Genomic DNA, 18,888 nt, shown 5'->3' on the forward strand with positions numbered 1-18,888 from the left:
CTGACCCTCACACAGTCCTTCCATTCTCGGTGCTCAGCTCAGGGCCTGCCACCTCGCCCCTGTCTTCTGGCACCATTGCCCATCATATCGGACAGGTGCGCCAGATACCCACGATTTCCTATTTGTTCTTTATCTCTGAGATGGGGGCACAGGGCTGGATCCTCATGGCCCAGCCTGTTTTTAGAACCAAGAAAAGAAGTCCACATCAAACACCTGTAATACCCCAAAACCCTGCAATCTGGGCTCATTAGGGTGTTGATAGCTGGCCCAGGACAGATGATAATCTGAACCCAGAAGCTGGAGCAAAAATAAAAAGGAAGTATATGATTGCGAGGCTTCTAATTCTTACAAAAGAGCCCCTCAAGAAAGCAGAGAACAGAGACCCTCCTGAAGTAAATTCCATGTGTCCCATTATTGATTCCTTTATTCCCCTCTCTCCTCCCGCCTCACCCCCCACCTCCTGCCCTGTTTGTTTTAGTTACGAAATGCTGTGGGCACCTCGGTTGTGACTGCAAAGTAACCTTGAAACACGGCGTCCTGAATGTCAGAGACAAATAGCAGTCTCCCAACCGTCGACTGCAGCTGGCGGGGCCGCGTGCGCCCTGCTCTGGGCGATCGGACAGTGTCTTGCCCGACAGCCACCCCCCTGCCGGTCGCCGGAGGCTGGGCTCGGAGGAGGCGAAAGCCGCGACGGCCGGACCAGGCGCTCCCCGAACGCCTTCCGGAGCCTCTCTGGGTCTTAACTGTAACCGGGAGGGGCCTCCCAGGAGCAGCGGCAGGCGAGTTCAAGGTGTGTACAGTTTTTCTAAATACGACAGCGCTTTGCAAATTGGCTCTGTCACCGTCTTGTCGTTTTGACAGGGAATGAGCACTGAGAGAGAAGAAACCCGGGATGAGTAAATGCGGCGTTTCTAAGGCTCTGCGGAGGGGCAACCTGGCGCAGAGGCCGGGCGCGTCCTCGGACAGGCGCACCAGGCGCCGGGCGCTAGGGGACCGGGCGGGGGTCAGAGCCTTGGGCCGCTCCAGGGGTGGCTTCCTCCCAGGTCCCTCCTCCCACGGGTAGTCCCCGCGCGCGCGGGGGGAAAGGGGGCTGGAGCAGGGAGCCTGCGCGCCCACTCGCCCCGCTCGCCTGGCCTGGTACTGGTGTGGGGCGCGGCGGCAGTGGGGCGGGCGCCGGGCGCCGAGGGGCAGGTGCCGGGCGCCTGCCGAGGCTCCCTCTCACCTAGGTGGGAGCTGATTATTCAAATGGGCTGCCCCGGGTCTGGGGATTGGAGGCCCGCGCCCGCGCGCCGCGCTATATCACCAGCCGCCCACGTCACTGCGGCACTTGTCGGCTCCGCGATCCACACCTCCTCCTCCTCCTCCTCTCCTCCTCCTCCTCCTCTTCCTCCTCCTCCACCTCCTCCTCCTCTCCTCCTCCTCCCTCTTTCCACCCCCCCACCCGCCCCCGCGCCGCGCGCTTCCCGCCGCCTCCCGGCAGCTCGCACTGCCAACCTCGGCCTCCGCCCAGCAGCCCGCAAGCGCGGCGGCGGCGGCGGCGGCGGCGGGCGGCGGGCGCTCCCTACAGCGGGGCTCGGGTCGGGCCTCCTCCCATCCTTGGCCCCCTCCTCCCGTGGCTGACCCCTCCCGCCCATTCCAACTACCGCCTCCGGCCGGCCAAGGGAGAGAGAGGGAGTGGAACTGGAGAGAGGGAGTGCGAGAGAGGGAGGGAGGGGACCTAGCCTTGGCTGACTTTTTTTTTTTTTTTAAGAGGGTGGGGGTGGGGGGTGATTGCTGGTCGTTTGTTGTGGCTGTTAAATTTTAAACTGCCATGCACTCGGCTTCCAGTATGCTGGGAGCGGTGAAGATGGAAGGGCACGAGCCGTCCGACTGGAGCAGCTACTATGCCGAGCCGGAGGTAGGCACTCGCCTTTTCCAGGGGGAAGTGGGGTGGTGGCGTTCGCACTGTTCCCCAACCTCAGGACCGCTTCCCTCGCCGGCACCCGCCCCCCACCCCCAGCCGCTCTGGGCAGCCGCCTTTTCCACCCTCCTTCGACTCAAATGGGTCTCTTTTTTATACGACACACTGTTAGCCTTGAGATAATATTAACTTTGTGATCAAATATTGACTTGCGGCGCCTCCAAATCCTCTTCGTGGCCGAGCCACGCACTATCCTAACAGAGTTATGTTTGGCAGCGCGCGGCTGGGGAGGGGTGGGAGGTCGGCCGGCAAGGGGGTGGGGAGCTGGAGAGAAGGTGGGTAGGAGTTGGGGGCTGAGGTAGAGGCAGATTCAAAAACTAGGGACAAAGAGAAAGGAAGTTTGTGGCTGCAAAGCCCAGCCGCGTGTAGTTCAGTTCTCGGTCTCCGCGTAGTTCAGTTCTCCGTCTCCTCCCTGCCCCTCCACTCAGTGCCTCCAGCTGGCCCCAGACTCTGCGCAGGCACTGGGTTTTGGTTCCCCTGGGGCCAAGGATGGGGTCCCGAGAGAGAGAAAGGATGAACAGAGAGGACCCTGGGACAATTTCCGCTTGAGGCCGCCGGGGCGCCCTAGGCTGTGACCCACAGGTTGTTCACTAGGGTCGGAGGTGGCATCCGAGGCCGCGGCGCGGACTCGGTGTGCTGGCCTGAGAGTTGGGGAAAGGAGATGCATTTGGGGTGCCTGGCTTAGGGGTACCCCGAGGGACCCTTGCTTTAGAATCCGAGCACGGAACAGAAGGGCTAGGATCCGGCCCCATGCAAACTGCCGCAGCCTGCTTGCCACCTCCTCCAGGGCGAGCCCGGCGCGCTCCGGGTGAAACGGACTTGGTGTCCGGGGCAGCGGGGGGGGGGCGGGGCAGGAGAGGGAAGGACTCTCCAGAGACCTCCCCGCAGGCGGGGGCCTGGGCTAGCCCGGTGGGTATGTGGTCAGGGCACGCTCTAGTTTCGGTGCTAACCCTGTGCGCCTCCCTCCCTGGGCTCTGTCCGCAGGGCTACTCCTCCGTGAGCAACATGAACGCCGGCCTGGGGATGAACGGCATGAACACGTACATGAGCATGTCCGCGGCCGCCATGGGCAGCGGCTCCGGCAACATGAGCGCGGGCTCCATGAACATGTCCTCGTACGTGGGCGCGGGCATGAGCCCGTCCCTGGCCGGCATGTCCCCCGGTGCGGGCGCCATGGCGAGCATGGGCGGCTCAGCCGGGGCGGCCGGCGTGGCGGGCATGGGGCCGCACCTGAGTCCCAGCCTCAGCCCGCTCGGGGGACAGGCGGCCGGGGCCATGGGCGGCCTGACCCCCTATGCCAACATGAACTCCATGAGCCCCATGTACGGGCAGGCAGGCCTGAGTCGCGCGCGCGACCCCAAGACGTACCGGCGCAGCTACACGCACGCCAAGCCGCCCTACTCCTACATCTCGCTCATCACCATGGCCATCCAGCAGAGCCCCAACAAGATGCTGACGCTGAGCGAGATCTACCAGTGGATCATGGACCTCTTCCCCTTCTACCGGCAGAACCAGCAGCGCTGGCAGAACTCTATCCGCCACTCGCTGTCTTTCAACGACTGTTTCCTCAAGGTGCCCCGCTCGCCCGACAAGCCCGGCAAGGGCTCCTTCTGGACCCTGCACCCCGACTCGGGCAACATGTTCGAGAACGGGTGCTACCTGCGCCGCCAGAAGCGCTTCAAGTGTGAGAAGCAGCTGGCCCTGAAGGAAGCCTCAGGCGCCACGGGCGGTGGCAAGAAGGGGGCCGCGGGGCCCCAGACCTCGCAGGGCCAGCTCGGGGAGGCCCCCGGGCCGGCCTCCGAGACTCCGGCGGGCACTGAGTCGCCCCACTCGAGCGCCTCTCCGTGCCAGGAGCACAAGCGAGGGGCCCTGGGGGAGCTGAAGGGGACGCCGGCCGCGGCCCTGAGCCCCCCGGAGCCGGCGCCGTCGCCGGGGCAGCAGCAGCAGCAGGCGGCGGCCCACCTGCTGGGGCCCCCCCATCACCCAGGCCTGCCGCCCGAGGCCCATCTTAAGCCGGAGCACCACTACGCCTTCAACCACCCCTTCTCCATCAACAACCTCATGTCCTCGGAGCAGCAACACCACCACAGCCACCACCACCACCAGCCCCACAAAATGGACCTCAAGGCCTACGAACAGGTGATGCACTACCCTGGCTATGGTTCCCCAATGCCGGGTAGCCTGGCCATGGGCCCGGTCACGAACAAAGCGGGCCTGGACGCCTCGCCCCTGGCCGCAGACACCTCCTACTACCAGGGGGTGTACTCCCGGCCCATAATGAACTCCTCTTAAGAAGACGGCTGGAGCGGGCTAGCCCGGGACGAGGACAAGAGAGAGGAAGTGGGGCGGAGAGTTTGAGGAAGGGGTGTTAGAGAGATCCAAGGGAGAAGAAATCCATTACATCCCCACCCCCAGGACAGCAGTCTCCCCTCACCTTCCGCAGCTCTCCCTCCCAAACAGAGGGGCCACACTGATACCTGTTATTCTGTATAAGGAGGGAAGGCAAAAAGAGAAACAGTCAAAAACAAACAAACAGAAAAGAGGAAGAAAAGAGTAAAAAGCCTCCGGTTTCCACTACTGTGTAGACGCCTGCTTCTTTAAGCATTTGAGAGTTCTGATTTTTTGTTGTTGTCTTTCTCCTCCATTGCTGCTGTTGCAGGAAAGTCTTACTTTATTAAAAAACAAAAAACAAAAACAAAAAAACAAAAACAAAAAAACCCACAAACTTTTGTGAGTGACTCAGTGTAAAACCATGTAGTTTTAACAGAGAAGCAGAGTTGTACTATTGTTTAAAAAGAAAAAAAAAAAGATGTAAGGGTCTGTTGTAAATGACCAAGAAAAGAAAAAAAAAAATGCATTCCCATTCTTGACACGGTGAAATCCAGGTCTCGGGTCTGATTAATTTATGGTTTCTGCGTGTTTTATTTATGGCTTATAAATGTGTGTTCTGGCTGAAAGGGCCAGAGTTCCACAAATCTATATTAAAGTGTTACTGCCAGTTTTACCCCTTGAATCTTCAAGGTTTTTTTTCCCTTTGCCTGACTTGAAAAATAAACAGGTCCAGAAATTATTTAAAAGTGTGGGGAAGGGGATCCTGGCCGGTTGCAGATTTCATTTTATTTTGGTGAAGGGAGGGCATGATGGTTGTTGTTTTAACATTTTATTATTGAAACTGTCAGACATACTGAAGTTGAACAGATTTTACAGAAAACACACGTACCCATTGCCCAGATCCAACAGTTATTGTTTCACTATACTTGTTATATCACATATCTGTCCAGCTATCTACACCTCCGTTCATTAATTCAGGTTATTTTTTCTAAATGCATTTCAGATGCTATCAAGCGCATTCAGAGTGGCATGGCCATAGACCTAAACGCATTGCAAAGTAAATCAGACATCAGTACACTTCCCCCTAAACACTTCAGCAAGCACATCATTAAATAGAAATTGATATTATTTATGATTACTTTTGGAGGGTTTTTTTTAAAAGATTTTTATTTATTTATTTGACAGAGACACAGCGAGAGAGGGAACACAAGCAGGGGAGTGGGAGAGGAAGAAGCAGGCTTCCCGCGGAGCAGGGAGCCAGATGTGGGGCTCGATCCCAGGACCCTGGGACCATGACCTGAGCGGAAGGCAGACACTTAATGACTGAGCCACCCAGGCACCCCACTTTTGGAGTTTTGAGTTTATCTTTACACACAATGAAACACACAGATCCAAGGTGGACCATTCCCTGGGTTTGATGCAGGTTTAGCTTTAAAGTAGGGAGAAAACTATGTATCTTAATTTCCCATCTGGGTCATGTGAAGGTACAATGTAGTTGATGTCTCTTGGGCCCCAGGGGGCCGACTTCTCTGGGGAGAAGCCTGGATTTTACTGTATTTCCAATCTTAGGCCTCCCTTCAAGTCAGTGAACCCAGACTGGATTTGCAAATTCCTGGTGCAGCACTTTCATCTCTGCTTCTCTGGTACCCCTTTACCCTCTTGTGGAATTGGAACTCTGCCTGGATCCTACAGCCTCAGGTTTCTGTCTACACTCCACCACCCTATCCTACCCTCCTCCTTCACTTAGGTATTCTGCACAGCCTCGGCAGTCCTAGCTATAGTCAGAGAGCCGCGAGGCTTCTGGGACCACCTCCTCCCGCTCCAGCACCTGATCTGGAGAAACAGACTTTCTCCTGGAATTGTTGTTTAAAGGGATCGCTCAGGGTGATGGTCCAAACTTCCTTTTTAAAAATAAGGTATATTTGGGGATGAGGTGGAGACAAGGGGGTATCTTGCGCTGCTTGTCCAGTGATTCTGGCCAGTGGTGAGAGCCCAGGATCTGCAGATGTGCTTACTCCGCCTCCCCACAAACACCGCAGCCTTTGGACAGCGTTCAGTTAGCCCAGGTTGGGGAGCCAGGATTGCAGGGCCAAAAGGTCTGAGGAGGTATTTTGTGAGCCTTAAAAGAAAAATCCAAAAGTATAAAGAAAGACCCAGAATAGATTTTTACAAATCTTGCTGTATCTCCCTACAGATGGCGTAGCATCCCTAAATAGGCAGCCAACCAAACTGGAGACCCCAGAGGCGAAGCGCGGCCTGGGCGCGCAAAGGGGGCCCGGTTTTGACTTTGCCTGGGGCATGTACGGGCCTACAAGCTGGCGGGGCGAGGGCAGGAGCCAGTGTCCCCGCAGATTTAGGGATGGACCATGCACAGCTGTCTTAAGGTGGGCGGTTATTCTCCGCAGGCTTCTGAAGCCGGGACTTTTTTGTGTCAAAGTTTCACAGCCCAGGACCCTGTTTTCAGGGACTAGATTTTTTTGACCATCCAAACCTGGAGTGTCCCAGGTTCGCCCCAACCCTGGAAACCCCCCTCCCCCGCTTTGCCCTCTGCCACCTTGCGGGGTCTCTGCCTCCTCAAGCCCAGGCCTTCCCACGCGCTTGAGGGGGTTTGCTCTCCCCTCGCATCCCGGCCCCCCCCCGTCTCCAAATCCCTTTTTAACATGCCACATTGTCCCAGGAACACAAGGAAGAGAAATTGGGGCGGGGTGGGGGTGGGGGGGATCCGGAGGCCGCAGCCAGCAATCAGGCCCGTCTCTCCCCCTGGCAAGGACACACACGTCGTGAGCCCGGCCTGAAATGTGTTTCATTATCACATAAAAGGCTCCCGTGGCGAAGGAGCCGAGAGGCAGGGCCGGGGGCCGAGTGGGGGACAATGGAGACTGAAAGCGCTGCCCTAACCTGCTATGTTTCGTATCGCACGCCCATTGTGCGAGGGTCGTTTTAAACTACTTAGCGCTCCCCCCCTCCACTGATCCCGGCCGATAAGATATAGTTCTGTCCGAATACATAAAAAGGATGTCGGGGAGCCGGGCGCTCTCGGAGGCTTTTCTGCGCTTCTTGTGTCTTTCACACACACCGCCCCCCCCACCCCCGCCCGCCTCAGACCCCTCCCCCAGCCGGGCTCCAAGCTCTCTAGCTCACAGATCGTCCTCCGCCCGCTTTCCCCAACTCTAAGTATTGTAGGGTGCGGCGTTTCTTTTTTCCTCCCTCTCTTTTTCTTCCTTTTCCCCCCGCGCCGTCCGCGCGTCGGTTTAAGCAACCGTGATCTGTGAATAAACAAAGTCAGTAAACAACCGAAAAAAACATTCTAGATCCGAATTCCAGGAGGGTAAACTTTCCATGCCACGTCACACTTCAGCAAATTTGCACAGATATTATATTGCCTCCCCCTCCTTTATTATTCTTTTTTTTTTTTTTTTTTTTTTTTTTGCTAGGATCCCATTGTACTTAACTGAATTTTATAACGCTGATCGATATCTTGGTAAAATATTCATTTTTAAACTAGCGGGCAGTGAAATCTTTGCTTTGTGTGCTAAAGTCAACAGTCGCTCGGTTTGAGCTCAAATAAATGCGGAGATGCCTCGGCTCGGAGCAGTCGGCCGCCTCCCTCCGCGCGCTGGACGCTCCGCCGCCCGGCCGCCGCACCGCAGGTAGGGAGCGCGCCCACTCTGGGGCCATAACCAGGTCCCCTGGGCAGCGTCCGCCCCCCATTCCCGTCTGCGCGCTTCCCCTCCCCCAGCCAGTCCCTTTCCCTTCGAAGGGCTCCAACGCGAGGGGTTGCGAGGTGGGGTTGCGATGTAGGGAGTGAGAAGCTAAGTCAGTGAAGAAACCTGGAGTTTGGGAGGTGGTCTTTTTTTCGGGGATTTCTGAGAATGCAAGGTGTGGGTGGATAAGGGGGCGAAGAGTTGCAAACAGACTCAGTCTGGGTTCTGAGCATAGAGAGTTTGGTGGGGCCCCGAAGCTACGGGAAGCCAGGCTCCTGCAGCGCCTCTGGGCTGTAGATTCGATCCGACGGCCTCGCGTTTCCTAAGGACAGTGAGAGGGTGGGGGTGGGGGGAACGCCCTTGGCCTCAGAGTCTGGGGTGGGTGCCGCGGAAAACGGCGTGCTGGTACCGGGTGGCTGCGGGGACAGAGGCCCGAGAGTGGCGAAGCCCTCCCCCCAATCCCTGGGCGTACGGGTTCCAGTCTGGTCTAGGCTTTTGCCCCAAGTCCCTAAATCGGGCAGTAGTGGGAGTCGACGCCACGAGGCCATCAGGGGAGGGACAAGGCCTTTCCGAGAAAGGAGTAAACTTTCTCGCTGCAAGAAGCGGCGGGTGCCCTTTACGCACAGGCGCGCACCGCTGCAGACAGGTTCGGGAGCTTCGGGTGTTACAAGCGGGACGCCGGGTGGGGGGTGGGTGGAGACAGAAATAGGCCACTAGGCCTTTTATCCTCATTTTCCCAGAAGCTGGCCCGGTGCAGGGGCGCGCTGCGGTGCGGGAGGACGGGAGTTTGGAGGGCCGAACAGAACCAATCGCATCTTTCTGCGCCGGCGGAAAGACGCCGACTCGGAAAGCTAGAAGTTCCAAAGCTGCCAGTTGAAACTGCAGGAACTCCTTTACAGGACAGGGTATAGGGTACTGAAAAGGTGTCTTTCGTCTGGGGTCTACCAGATGTCCCCTGAAATTTGCATTTCCCCTAGGGTGTTTATTTTAAAGGGCTAGACATCCGGCCTTGTTTGAAGCCCGCGCAGACTTCTAGGTATTTCGCCAGGCGGGGAGACAAGCGCTCTTCCCGTCTGCCCCGGAATCACCAAATCCCGACTCAAAAGGGCAGAAATAGGTCCCTATAATTGTCAGTGTCAGTTATGTGGGCATCTCTGTGTGGGGAGCATGGGTCCCCCTCCCCGCCTTCCCTGGCGCCCCGGGCCGCGCACCTTTGTCACCTCACCCGCGGCGGGCTGGGTAGAGAGCCCGCTGCGCTCCAAAGCTCCGGCTCGTGGTGGGTTATCTTCCCTAAACAAGATGGAACGCCTGCAGGACATACGACTAGGCTAATCGTTTTTAAATAATTAATGCCTCCCCGTTCCTCTGGTAATGCGCGGCCTCGAATCCGTCAATTACTTGTCATTAGACGAGTGTCGCCCCACGGCCTTCCCTCGGGCCTTTGATGGCGCCCGGTCACCCAGTCCAGCCCACTCACGGCCGAATGAAAAGGTGCCCGGCCTTTGAGAGCCGGGTGCGGAGTAGCCGCGGCCCTCAATTCAGTGCGAGTTTTGAAAGAAAGACCGTCGCTGAAGAGATGTAATCTTCCAAATGGCCAATTTAAACGCCTGATCTTTATCGCCTGCCTTCTCCCGGCTTTATAAAGAAAAGCAGGTCCTCAGTGCTTTGGGGGCCTTTTAACGTGGGGCTGGGGCGGGGAGAAGCGACAATGAGGCTTAATAGGGCATAGGGCAGGTGTTTGCTCAAGAAGGTACCTGGAGGTACCTCCGGGTAACTGGTTTTCTCAGGGGCAGCGCATTCTTCTAAGTGTCGGGGCCTGGAAGTACCGCCGGCTTTGAAGGCGAGGTGCGCCGAGACAAGTCTTCCGGAATGGATAAACCAGAACCGTCCAGAGGAAGCGGCAGGGCCTTTTCTGTCTGTGAATCGTCACCCTGCCAGAGGCGATAGGACAGGGAATATTCTCAGAGTCACCTACCCACCATGGGCCTGGACATTGCAGGACAGTTGGTGCCCGCCAATGCCCACAGACTTGTAGGCACCAAGTCCTGACGCACGGAAGAGGCCCCATGACACCCGCAGGCACCTTAGAGACTCCAACCCCAATTTGCTGTCCCTGCTGTATCAGAAGAGCAAGATTTGAGACCCCAAATGGTTTTGCTGGGCTAGGGACGCTGCGGAGACCAGCTTTGGCCACAGCACCATGGCAAGCCAAGGGGCGATGGAGTGAAATTAAAACAAAAACACAAACACAAGAAAAAACTTCCAAAGTTTGTGACTTGATTTTCCTTACATTTCTGTTGCTTCCTCTTCCCCCTCAAACGTTCTTCTTACAGTAATATCTGTAAATATCTGAGGCTCTCAGAACCTTACGTGGCCCCTTTGAGCAAAACCAATGTGCTGTATCTGTGTCCCTCTCAGCTTTACAGAGTTCAGATCACAAGTTTCTCATACCCTCTACCCCCAGGACTGGTTTTCCTCTGAGAAGAGGAGAAAAGAAAACATGAGGGATGGAGAAAAAAACATCATGAGGGGAGTGGGAGAAACTTTAAAAAGAAATGGATGGAGAAAGGGTGACTGGAACATGCTTGTGTGCTTGCTTGCCCCCAGAGGGCCCCGGGCTGAGCTTTAGGCCTTCGGCTTCAGACTCACATCCTTTCTATGGCATGCCATAACCACTGGGAGTTTTTGAAAAACTCCTTTTTGATGAGATTCACCGGGTATGGGCAGGATGTTGCAGGCACCTCCAGAGACAAGCAAACAAAAATTGCACAGAATAGATGCTCGTCCCCAGTGGAGCTCAGCGGGGTCCCCACCTCCAGGGGGCTTCTTCTCCCTTTGACAAAACTCCCAGGGAGCGCCCTACCCTGGAGCTCTCCAGGGGTTGCCTCCGAAGCCTAAAGCCTGGGGCATCTTCCCCATTCTGTTCACAGCCTTCCTGCCCACTCTCTTATCCTTTTTCTCCTTTCTTCTTTAAAACAATCATGTGTGCCCCCCCTCACCCCCTCCCGCCATTGTACTTGTTGATGACCTAACACGCTCACACCAAAAGCCACACACAGAAAACCAACAACGTGGGATGGGAGGAGAGACCAATTATGATTGAGGCTAACAAGCGGGGAACACCCAAGTTGAGGCCGGCTGTCTCCTGGGAGACTGATGGAAGCTTATTTTACAAGCTGTCATTCCGTCGTGGTCCCTATTGCCAGATTGGAGGTGATTCCTATTCTCCCCTCCCCCTCAGCCCCTACACCCATGGGGATCATTCCAGATTCTTTGTATCCCCTGCAGAAGAAGCTGCCACCAGAGTCCCTCTCCTGCCCAGGTAGAGAGAGCAAGGGTGTTTTACAAGCACATCCTCCCAATAGTTTTCTTATTTTTCACATCAGTGGCTGTTCCTCAGAGCTCTGAGCTCACTGCCAGCAAGACGTGAACTGGTCATATGTGCCCCCGTCCTCCTCACCAGGTTCCCATTAAAATGCTTTGACGACTTACTCTTTACACTTCTCCCTTCTTCCTCTTCCTCTTCCCCTTCCTCTTCTTCCTCTTCTCCTTCTCCTCATCTTCTTCTTCTCCTCTTCCTCATCTTCATCCTCCCTCTTCCTCCTCCTCCTTCTTCTTCCTCTCCTCCTCCTCCTCCTTCTTTTCCTCCTCTTTTTTTTAATCTCTCCACCCCCACCCACCAAAGAAGGGGGGATATTTTACTGTCAGGTAACACAACTGATAGCTGGATTGCTAAAAGAAGCAACACAAATTAAGTTGTTTTCATTCATGCAAAACTAGAGGTCTCACGTTCTCATTGGAGTAAGGGCCTGGGGTTTACCCCCCTCTTGAAGCTAATTAGAGGCAGTAACATTCCCTCTGATGTCAGGACACCATGCCAGCAATATCATATTTATTTAACTTTAACGTATCAAATTAACTGAGAGGGAAAATTTCAGCATCACCAACATGTGTGAGGAAGAAATCCTGGAGTATTTCTTGCCATTAGAACTTCAGAGTGAGAAATTGTTTGCTGTGGTTCAGTTCTCCTTGAAGAAAGGATTCTGCTTCTGCTTGCTTCGATGGTTGAGAACGAGACTTCCTGCATAGGTAAATCAGCTTTTCTATTGTTTCATTCATCTGAAAAGAATAAAACCACAGGGTTCGAGAATAAGCAGGGTTGTTTTTGGACCAGGGTTGGTAATGACCCCAGCGAATCAAAACAGGACTATGTGCGTGTGAATTTTGACTTGTTATTTCATTAGAAAGATGATCTCAATTCATTATCTCTTTTTTTTTCACAAAGCAGACATAATTATATAATGAATTTTATTGGAAAATTTTTGCTCACTTAAAAAAGAACACGCATTACTAATTTGAAGACATGGTTGTTAAAAGCACATTACTGGGGCGCCTGGGTGGCTCAGTTGGTTAAGCGACTGCCTTCGGCTCAGGTCATGATCCTGGAGTCCCGGGTTCGAGTCCCGCATCGGGCTCCCTGCTCGGCAGGGAGTCTGCTTCTCCCTCTGACCCTCCCCCCTCTTATGTGCTCTCTCTCTCTCATTCTTTCTCTCAAATAAATAAATAAAATCTTTAAAAATATATATAAAAAAATAAAAAGCACATTACTTGGAAGTGGACACATAATACTGAGAAGTGTTTGGAGGAGAAGGCTTGAGAGGAGTTAAGGCATGACATGGGTGGCTGGAGAATTGGAAAGGGCAGAGGATGATTATACGTCATTTTCTGTGAAGGAATAGGGTGATGTGTCAGCCAGGGCAGGACCTGGGTCATAGGGAGTTCTGTATGGAGGCCAGAGGCATCTTTAGCAAAGAAATCAGGGTGTCAACATGTGGACTCCTTGGTAAAAACATACAACCCTCTGCTCAAGCTCTCTACTTGCTCTGTCCTCTAAAACCCTATCTAAGAATTTTAAAATGAAAAAGACCAATCCATTATATATTTTTCATTTAGCCTGCAACTCTGAATTACGTTAAACTGAGCCGTTCACACACAGTAAGGAGTTGTAACTTCAACTGCTTATTAGCTGAGAAAATTCACCCTCTATGCAGAAAAGCGAGTCAACTTCTTGGCAAAACTTGCGCTCTTTGTCCTACCTTCTTGGTGTTTCTCAGCTCCTGCCACCCACCACGCATCCCCCCCCCCACTTTTCTTTATCACAATTGTATTCACTTCAGCCACCAATGAGTAGGGTCCCCCTTGTGCCAGACACTGTGCAAGGTGGCTTCATGAACATGACTTCATTTAAGCTTCCCCATGCCCCACTGGTAGGTGCCAGAATTTATGGGTAATGGACCTGGGGCGGAGAGAAGTTAGGGAACCTGTTCTGATTTCAGAGCTCAGCATTGAACTCAAGTCTTGCAACTCTATGTTCTTTCAACTTCTAGGTCGAAAGACCAACACTGGCCTCCTCTGACCCTGGGCACAGACTTCTCTGATTCCAATGTAGTAGGAAAGCTGCTTTCTCCAGAATACAGTGAGCTGCTGTTGGTAGAGAGGAAGGCTGAAATGTTAGGAGAAAGCTGGAAAGAAACAGGAAGCTCTCCAGAAGAATGAGGCGTGGGTCCTCCTTGCTAGGATGGCAGAGACCCCACCTGCTGTCCTACAAGAGATTAGGATGCATTATGTCTGGGATCAGGCTGGATTCTTATTTTCTCTTTTGGAGCAACCCAGTATTCCTATGTGACCACGGTTTCTCAAAGCCGGCCAGAGAGGTTCAATCAGGACTGCACCCCGTGGAAGCTGCAGGGGCTCTGGCTGGCTAATACTGGAGGGCAGGAGACAGGGAGGGAATCGGCAGCTAGGTGGCTCTTATATGGTGTGATTAGAAAGAGAACATGCCAGGGAAGAGAAAACAAGGGCAGGGGCAGAAACAGTGACCTGATATGGGCTTAAACAATGCACATGGCCAAGTTATTTCTTGAGATGTGGCTGCCAGTGGTATTCCTTACTGGGGATTCTGGAGCAGGGGCCAGGAATGTTCTGAGAGACTCTTGCCTCTGACCTCCCCCTGACCCACACCTGGTGGCCTGACCGCACAGGTGACAGCACAGCTGGAATGCACGCACCACCCACAGCTGGGATTCAGCGCTGCCCTTGCCCCTGCCCCAGCTGCAAGAACAGCAAGGCCCCAGCCCCCACAGCTTGCCTCCCCCTCACATATATACAAATGCAGATCGGGATAAACACTGGCCTCAGAGGTTTGCCCCTGAATAGGATATTGGCCCAGGAGGACTGGCCTGCTTCCGTCACAGAGGGAGGATAGGATGTGGCCCAGCACTCAGTAGGCCTGCCGTCTGAGAGAAGACAGTGTTCACGTCGCAGCTGCACATGGGCCCATGTGTGTGCAGGAACCAGTGGCTGACACCTGCTTGCGCTAGGCCCTGGGGACCCAGTGTGGAATGAGCAGGGCCCTCCTGAAAATAGGCTTGGAGTGGACGCCTCCTTTTTTCTTTTCAGCTTACTGGAAGATGAGTTCCCTGGGTTTCCAGGGTTTTTAATGGTGTGGGGTTTCCTGCAGACTTAGCATCTTCCATTTTGGGATTTGCGGGGAAGCTCTGGGCAACTGGATTCTAAGGCCAGTACCACACACAATGATGTCTAGGGCATGGGAATAACCGACTCTTGGAAGTGCATGCAGTTCTAGATTAAACCATATTTCCACTCCAAACTGGATACTTTCGGTGTTAGGTTGAGGTGGGGAGAATGCATCCAGAGTGACAGTCACCCAGTCAGGTTGAGCGCGGAGCTTCCTAAAGACTGCCGGAAAAGGGGCGAATGCAATCTTCTGGCTGTTTATGGGGGCACGCAGGGGGCAGACATCCAATCTATATTTTGCCCACCCTCCATTTAATGACCACTTCCCTCCCACCAACAGTTTGCCAATTAAAGGCCAATCTCTCTTGATTTCTTTGCTTTAAAAGGACATTTCGATTCACCCAGCCAAACAATTAAATCCCCCTCTCGCCTCTCCCTTCCCAGAGCTCGTGAACAAGATGCTTCCCTATCTCTTGCCAGCATCGAGCAGTGGGAAGGAGCTGATCTCAGGTGCTAACCTGCAGTTATCAGAATGCCAGACTCATTTAGGGAGCTCAACTCTGGAACCCGAGGCGATCCCTTCATTGATTGTGAAAAGCGCTGTTTAGATTTTGTCCTTGCTCAGTAAACAACTAAAAGTAACTGCGGGATTTCTTCCTTACATTCAGCTGAATCCCTCTCTTTCTCTCTCTGTCTCATAGCATAGTCGCGTGCGCGTGTGCGCGCGCTTCCACACACACACACACACACACACACAGGCCACATACACTCCTCCCCTCCCTCAGACTCCTGTTAATCAGGAAGGATAGTCAGACCACTGTCCCTTTATAACAAACACCCTCAGCTAACTTCCCTCCCCACCCCAGTGTCTGGGTCTTTCAGGGTTGTAGGGCTACACTTTCCTCCAAGAACTCACATCTGTCCCAAAGGACATAGCCTTCCAAATTCCTAAATCTGTAGGGAAAGCTCTTGAGAAAGGGTTGTGCCTTTGGGTCCCTTATGCTGCCCTCTCTGAAAGTCCCCACCTGGCTAAAATATTTGCCAGGGACTTGCTTGGGCTATTCCTCCTTGGCTTCCCTTCCCCCACCCCTGTGCTGCCTGAGATCCGGGTTGTCTTTGATAAGCTTGTTGCAGCTTAGACCCAGCTGAACAAAGTTGGGGGTGAGGGGCGGATTCCCTGTCTGCAATCCTGCACTGGGCAGCAGGGTCCTGGACATAGATATCTTGGGTGGGGGGGGGGGAGGGGGAAAGGCGAATTAAATAGGCAAACTTACTCTGATGATCAAACTTTTAAGGTTCTTAGCAAGATCCCCATTTGCTCCTCAATTACTAGTAGCAAAAGAGAAAGATGCTTCCTATTGTCCACAATTTGCAATTCTCTGAATAGACCATTTGTTTTAATTAGGTCCCCTTCATTTAGTTCTATCTGTTGGAACAGGTTTGCTCTGAAGTGATTGTGTTGAACATGCGCACTCTGCCATCTATTTGTGTAAAATAAATAGAAAGATATAATTGCCAGTCATCACAATATCAAAGATTAGTGCAAATCCTAAACAATGATCATTTAAAATTCAATAATTCTTAGAAAAAGGAATCAATGATAAATAAAGCCCCATTTCCCTGAAAGTGTTAGACACAGTCAGCCTGCAACGAGTGTGTTTTTCAAAATTAAGGAACTTTCTTTTCCAAATCGGTACTATTTCAAATGGAATTCTTTTTTGTTTGTTTAAATGCCTTTCACATGAAAAAATCATTTCAAATTAGATCACTTCAACTTCACATACAGTTCTTCAATATCAGCCAGCCTCGAGCAGAAAGCTTTTTTAAAAGACTTGCAGATCTAATTCTTGGTTCTAGTCTTCCCAAAATGCCAGAACTCTAATACCTTTTATTTTTTTAAGTCCCTAACCTTGTCCATGAGCTCTCCAATTTTAGAAAAATAATTAAAAAAAAAAAAAAAACGAAAACAGATATTGTAGTGTGTAAATTCTTAGGACTTCAGATAGAGATGTATTTCACAGTATCGAGTTTTCCACATTAAGCACATTAAGCAAATATTTTTTTTAATGAGGGATAGTTTTTGCAAATAATTGCTATTATATAAGATACAAAGCAATAACGTATGCCATTTCTTTGAACCCCTTCCCTTTTCCTAGTACGGTTTTGTGAAGGAGAATAAAATGCACTTGGGGTTTTGATATATTTATTACGTGCCAAGCCATCTGCATATTTGACGAGGCTCAACTATTTCTCTGCACCATGTACAGTCTATGCTGTGTCCTGAAGAAACGGAAGAATAACAGAGTGATGCGACCACTTGTGTTAGGTCTTGGGTCTTGGGTGTAGCTGTTCACAGGCAGCTCACAGCATTCTAGCTTCATTGTTATTGATAGTGTTATTTTGTTAAATACCAGCTTGGCTATGACTAAAGCTAATTACCCAATTTCACTTCATATTTGCCTCTAAATTTTATGCTTGATAAAATAGCTCAAAGATGCTAATTAAATCTCTCCTTTCAAAGATGATTTCTTTGTATTTCTCAAGGTTTGTCTTCCTAGCTATGAAACTTATACTGAAAATATTTCCAGGGGTAGCAGATAGATTGCTCATTTTTGGATTAAGACCGTGAATAAAATATATTTTTAAATGTCTCTGGGTAAAAATAGAATAGATTCTACGTAGAAGAGGAATTTGTTCTATTTACCTCTTTCCTTTGTGCAATGTTTGTGCAGATCTCCCCACACCTGGGGAGTAGCTTAGATATTTTGTAATAGTTCACCATCTCTGGAGCCCAGGCAAAGCTATGCTAAGTTTTGAAAAATAATTCAGGAGAAACTAGCAGATATTGGGACGCAGGGTGTAACCTACCATGGCTCTCTGAAACAAGCGACATTCTGTTTGGTTCAGGGGCGAAAAACACGACCTAACAGTGTTTACATGTGTATTCAGCCATGAAATTGAATATTATCAAAGTTGAAAAATGCAAATCAAATTAAAACTGGGAAAATTGTCTTTGGAATTACAGCGACCTGGAGCTCCCAAGTGTTTGCTTAAATTGAAGCGTTTAGAAAATGAAAAACCCTAAATTGCTCCCTCCGTCCCCCCTCCACGCCCCCGCCGCGCCGTATGAAATTTATTCTTTAATTCTCCTAGAAATGCATTGAAGCTCAGGCATCAATCGTTCGTCCTAGGCATCAGGATCACGTTGGAATAGAACTTCTTCTTAAAAATTAATTGTCTCCCTTTACTTGGTGTTACTAAAACCGGGCGTGCTTCAGAAACCGAGCGGCACCCGCTTTCCTCAATTCCGAAATGAGCGAGTGGAGGGGGAACCCTGTGCCGCTGCTCGGCCGAAGCCAACCAAGCGGCGCGCTCCTAGCGCGGGCGGCGCGGGTCCGGGGGCGAAGCGAGCGGAGGTGCTGGGGGCCCCCGCCGCACCCCCGGGTCAGCGCCCCGCGGGCGACCCGGCCGCTGGGTCCGCGGAGCAGCCGGCCAAGCCCCGGAGCCTCCTCGCGCTTCGGGCGCGCTTTCCCACATCTGGGAAGCCTGCAATAGGGAAACGTGGCTCTTTGCTTCGCCCCCTCTCTGTGCTCACTTCGTTAACGCAGACTTCCCAGGGTCTTGGTGGAGGAGGCCGAGAAAGGGAAGTGTCAAAAATCTATTTTTTAGAAGAGAAAGAGAGAGATCTAAGAAGCAATAGGCGCCGGGGGTGGGGCGGGGGGGGTGTCATTCTTGCCTTTTTCCAAGTTCTAAAGCTCAGGGAACAAACCCTATGCGGCCAACCCACCAGATGGGGCCAATCCCACCCCAAGTCGCCTGCAAATTTTATTCCTCTCCCGCCCCTCCCCCATCTCCCTGCAGCCTGGGAGAACACCAGCGCGCCCGCTGCTCTCTAGCAGGTGCCAAGGGCGGCCACGTTCGGAGAGAGCCCGGAGGGCCCGCGTAGCGTGGCAGGATGTGCAGGTGGAACCGCCGGCGGTGCTCTGAGTGGACCTGGCCTGGGGTCAAGGGTGGCAGCGGGACCCAGCTGGGGTGGGAGCAGGACCCAGGCAGTCAAGCCCAGCCCCGTTAATTGGGACTGTGGGGAGGCTGGGGATGCCAGCAACAACTAGGATGTGCTGGCGTGCCTTGGAAAAACTTTCATCTGATTCGGTGACCCCAAGGTTGTTCATTGCGCCCCGCAGTTCGAACACGCAAGCGTGGTCAGGCCGGGGATGGCCAAGGGCTGTCTGACTTTTTGTCGCCTGGGGAGAGAAGACAACTGGTGGCCTCCGCGGCACTCCGTCCTCCCTCTGGGCTTCCTCCTAAATCCTTGTAGATTTGAGGGGCGGACCCTGTTTCAGAAACGCAGTTAAG

At 52.8% G+C, this 18,888-nt stretch overlaps 1 protein-coding gene across 1 annotated transcript; it reads left to right on the top strand.

Annotated features, from left to right (window-relative positions):
• The first annotated feature begins 1,810 nt into the window (after positions 1 to 1,810).
• Positions 1,811 to 4,496, top strand: FOXA2 (forkhead box A2). Its single transcript, XM_045883800.2, has 2 exons — positions 1,811 to 1,897; positions 2,945 to 4,496. Exons 1-2 carry the CDS (start codon positions 1,811 to 1,813, stop codon positions 4,250 to 4,252), a joined length of 1,395 nt encoding a protein of 464 aa, XP_045739756.1. The 3' UTR covers positions 4,253 to 4,496.
• The last annotated feature ends 14,392 nt before the right edge of the window (positions 4,497 to 18,888 follow it).

Source organism: Mirounga angustirostris, unplaced genomic scaffold (assembly GCF_029215605.1).
Source record: "Mirounga angustirostris isolate CCGP_5_RB_7025 unplaced genomic scaffold, mMirAng1.0.hap1 SCAF_10, whole genome shotgun sequence".
NCBI lineage: Eukaryota > Metazoa > Chordata > Mammalia > Carnivora > Phocidae > Mirounga > Mirounga angustirostris.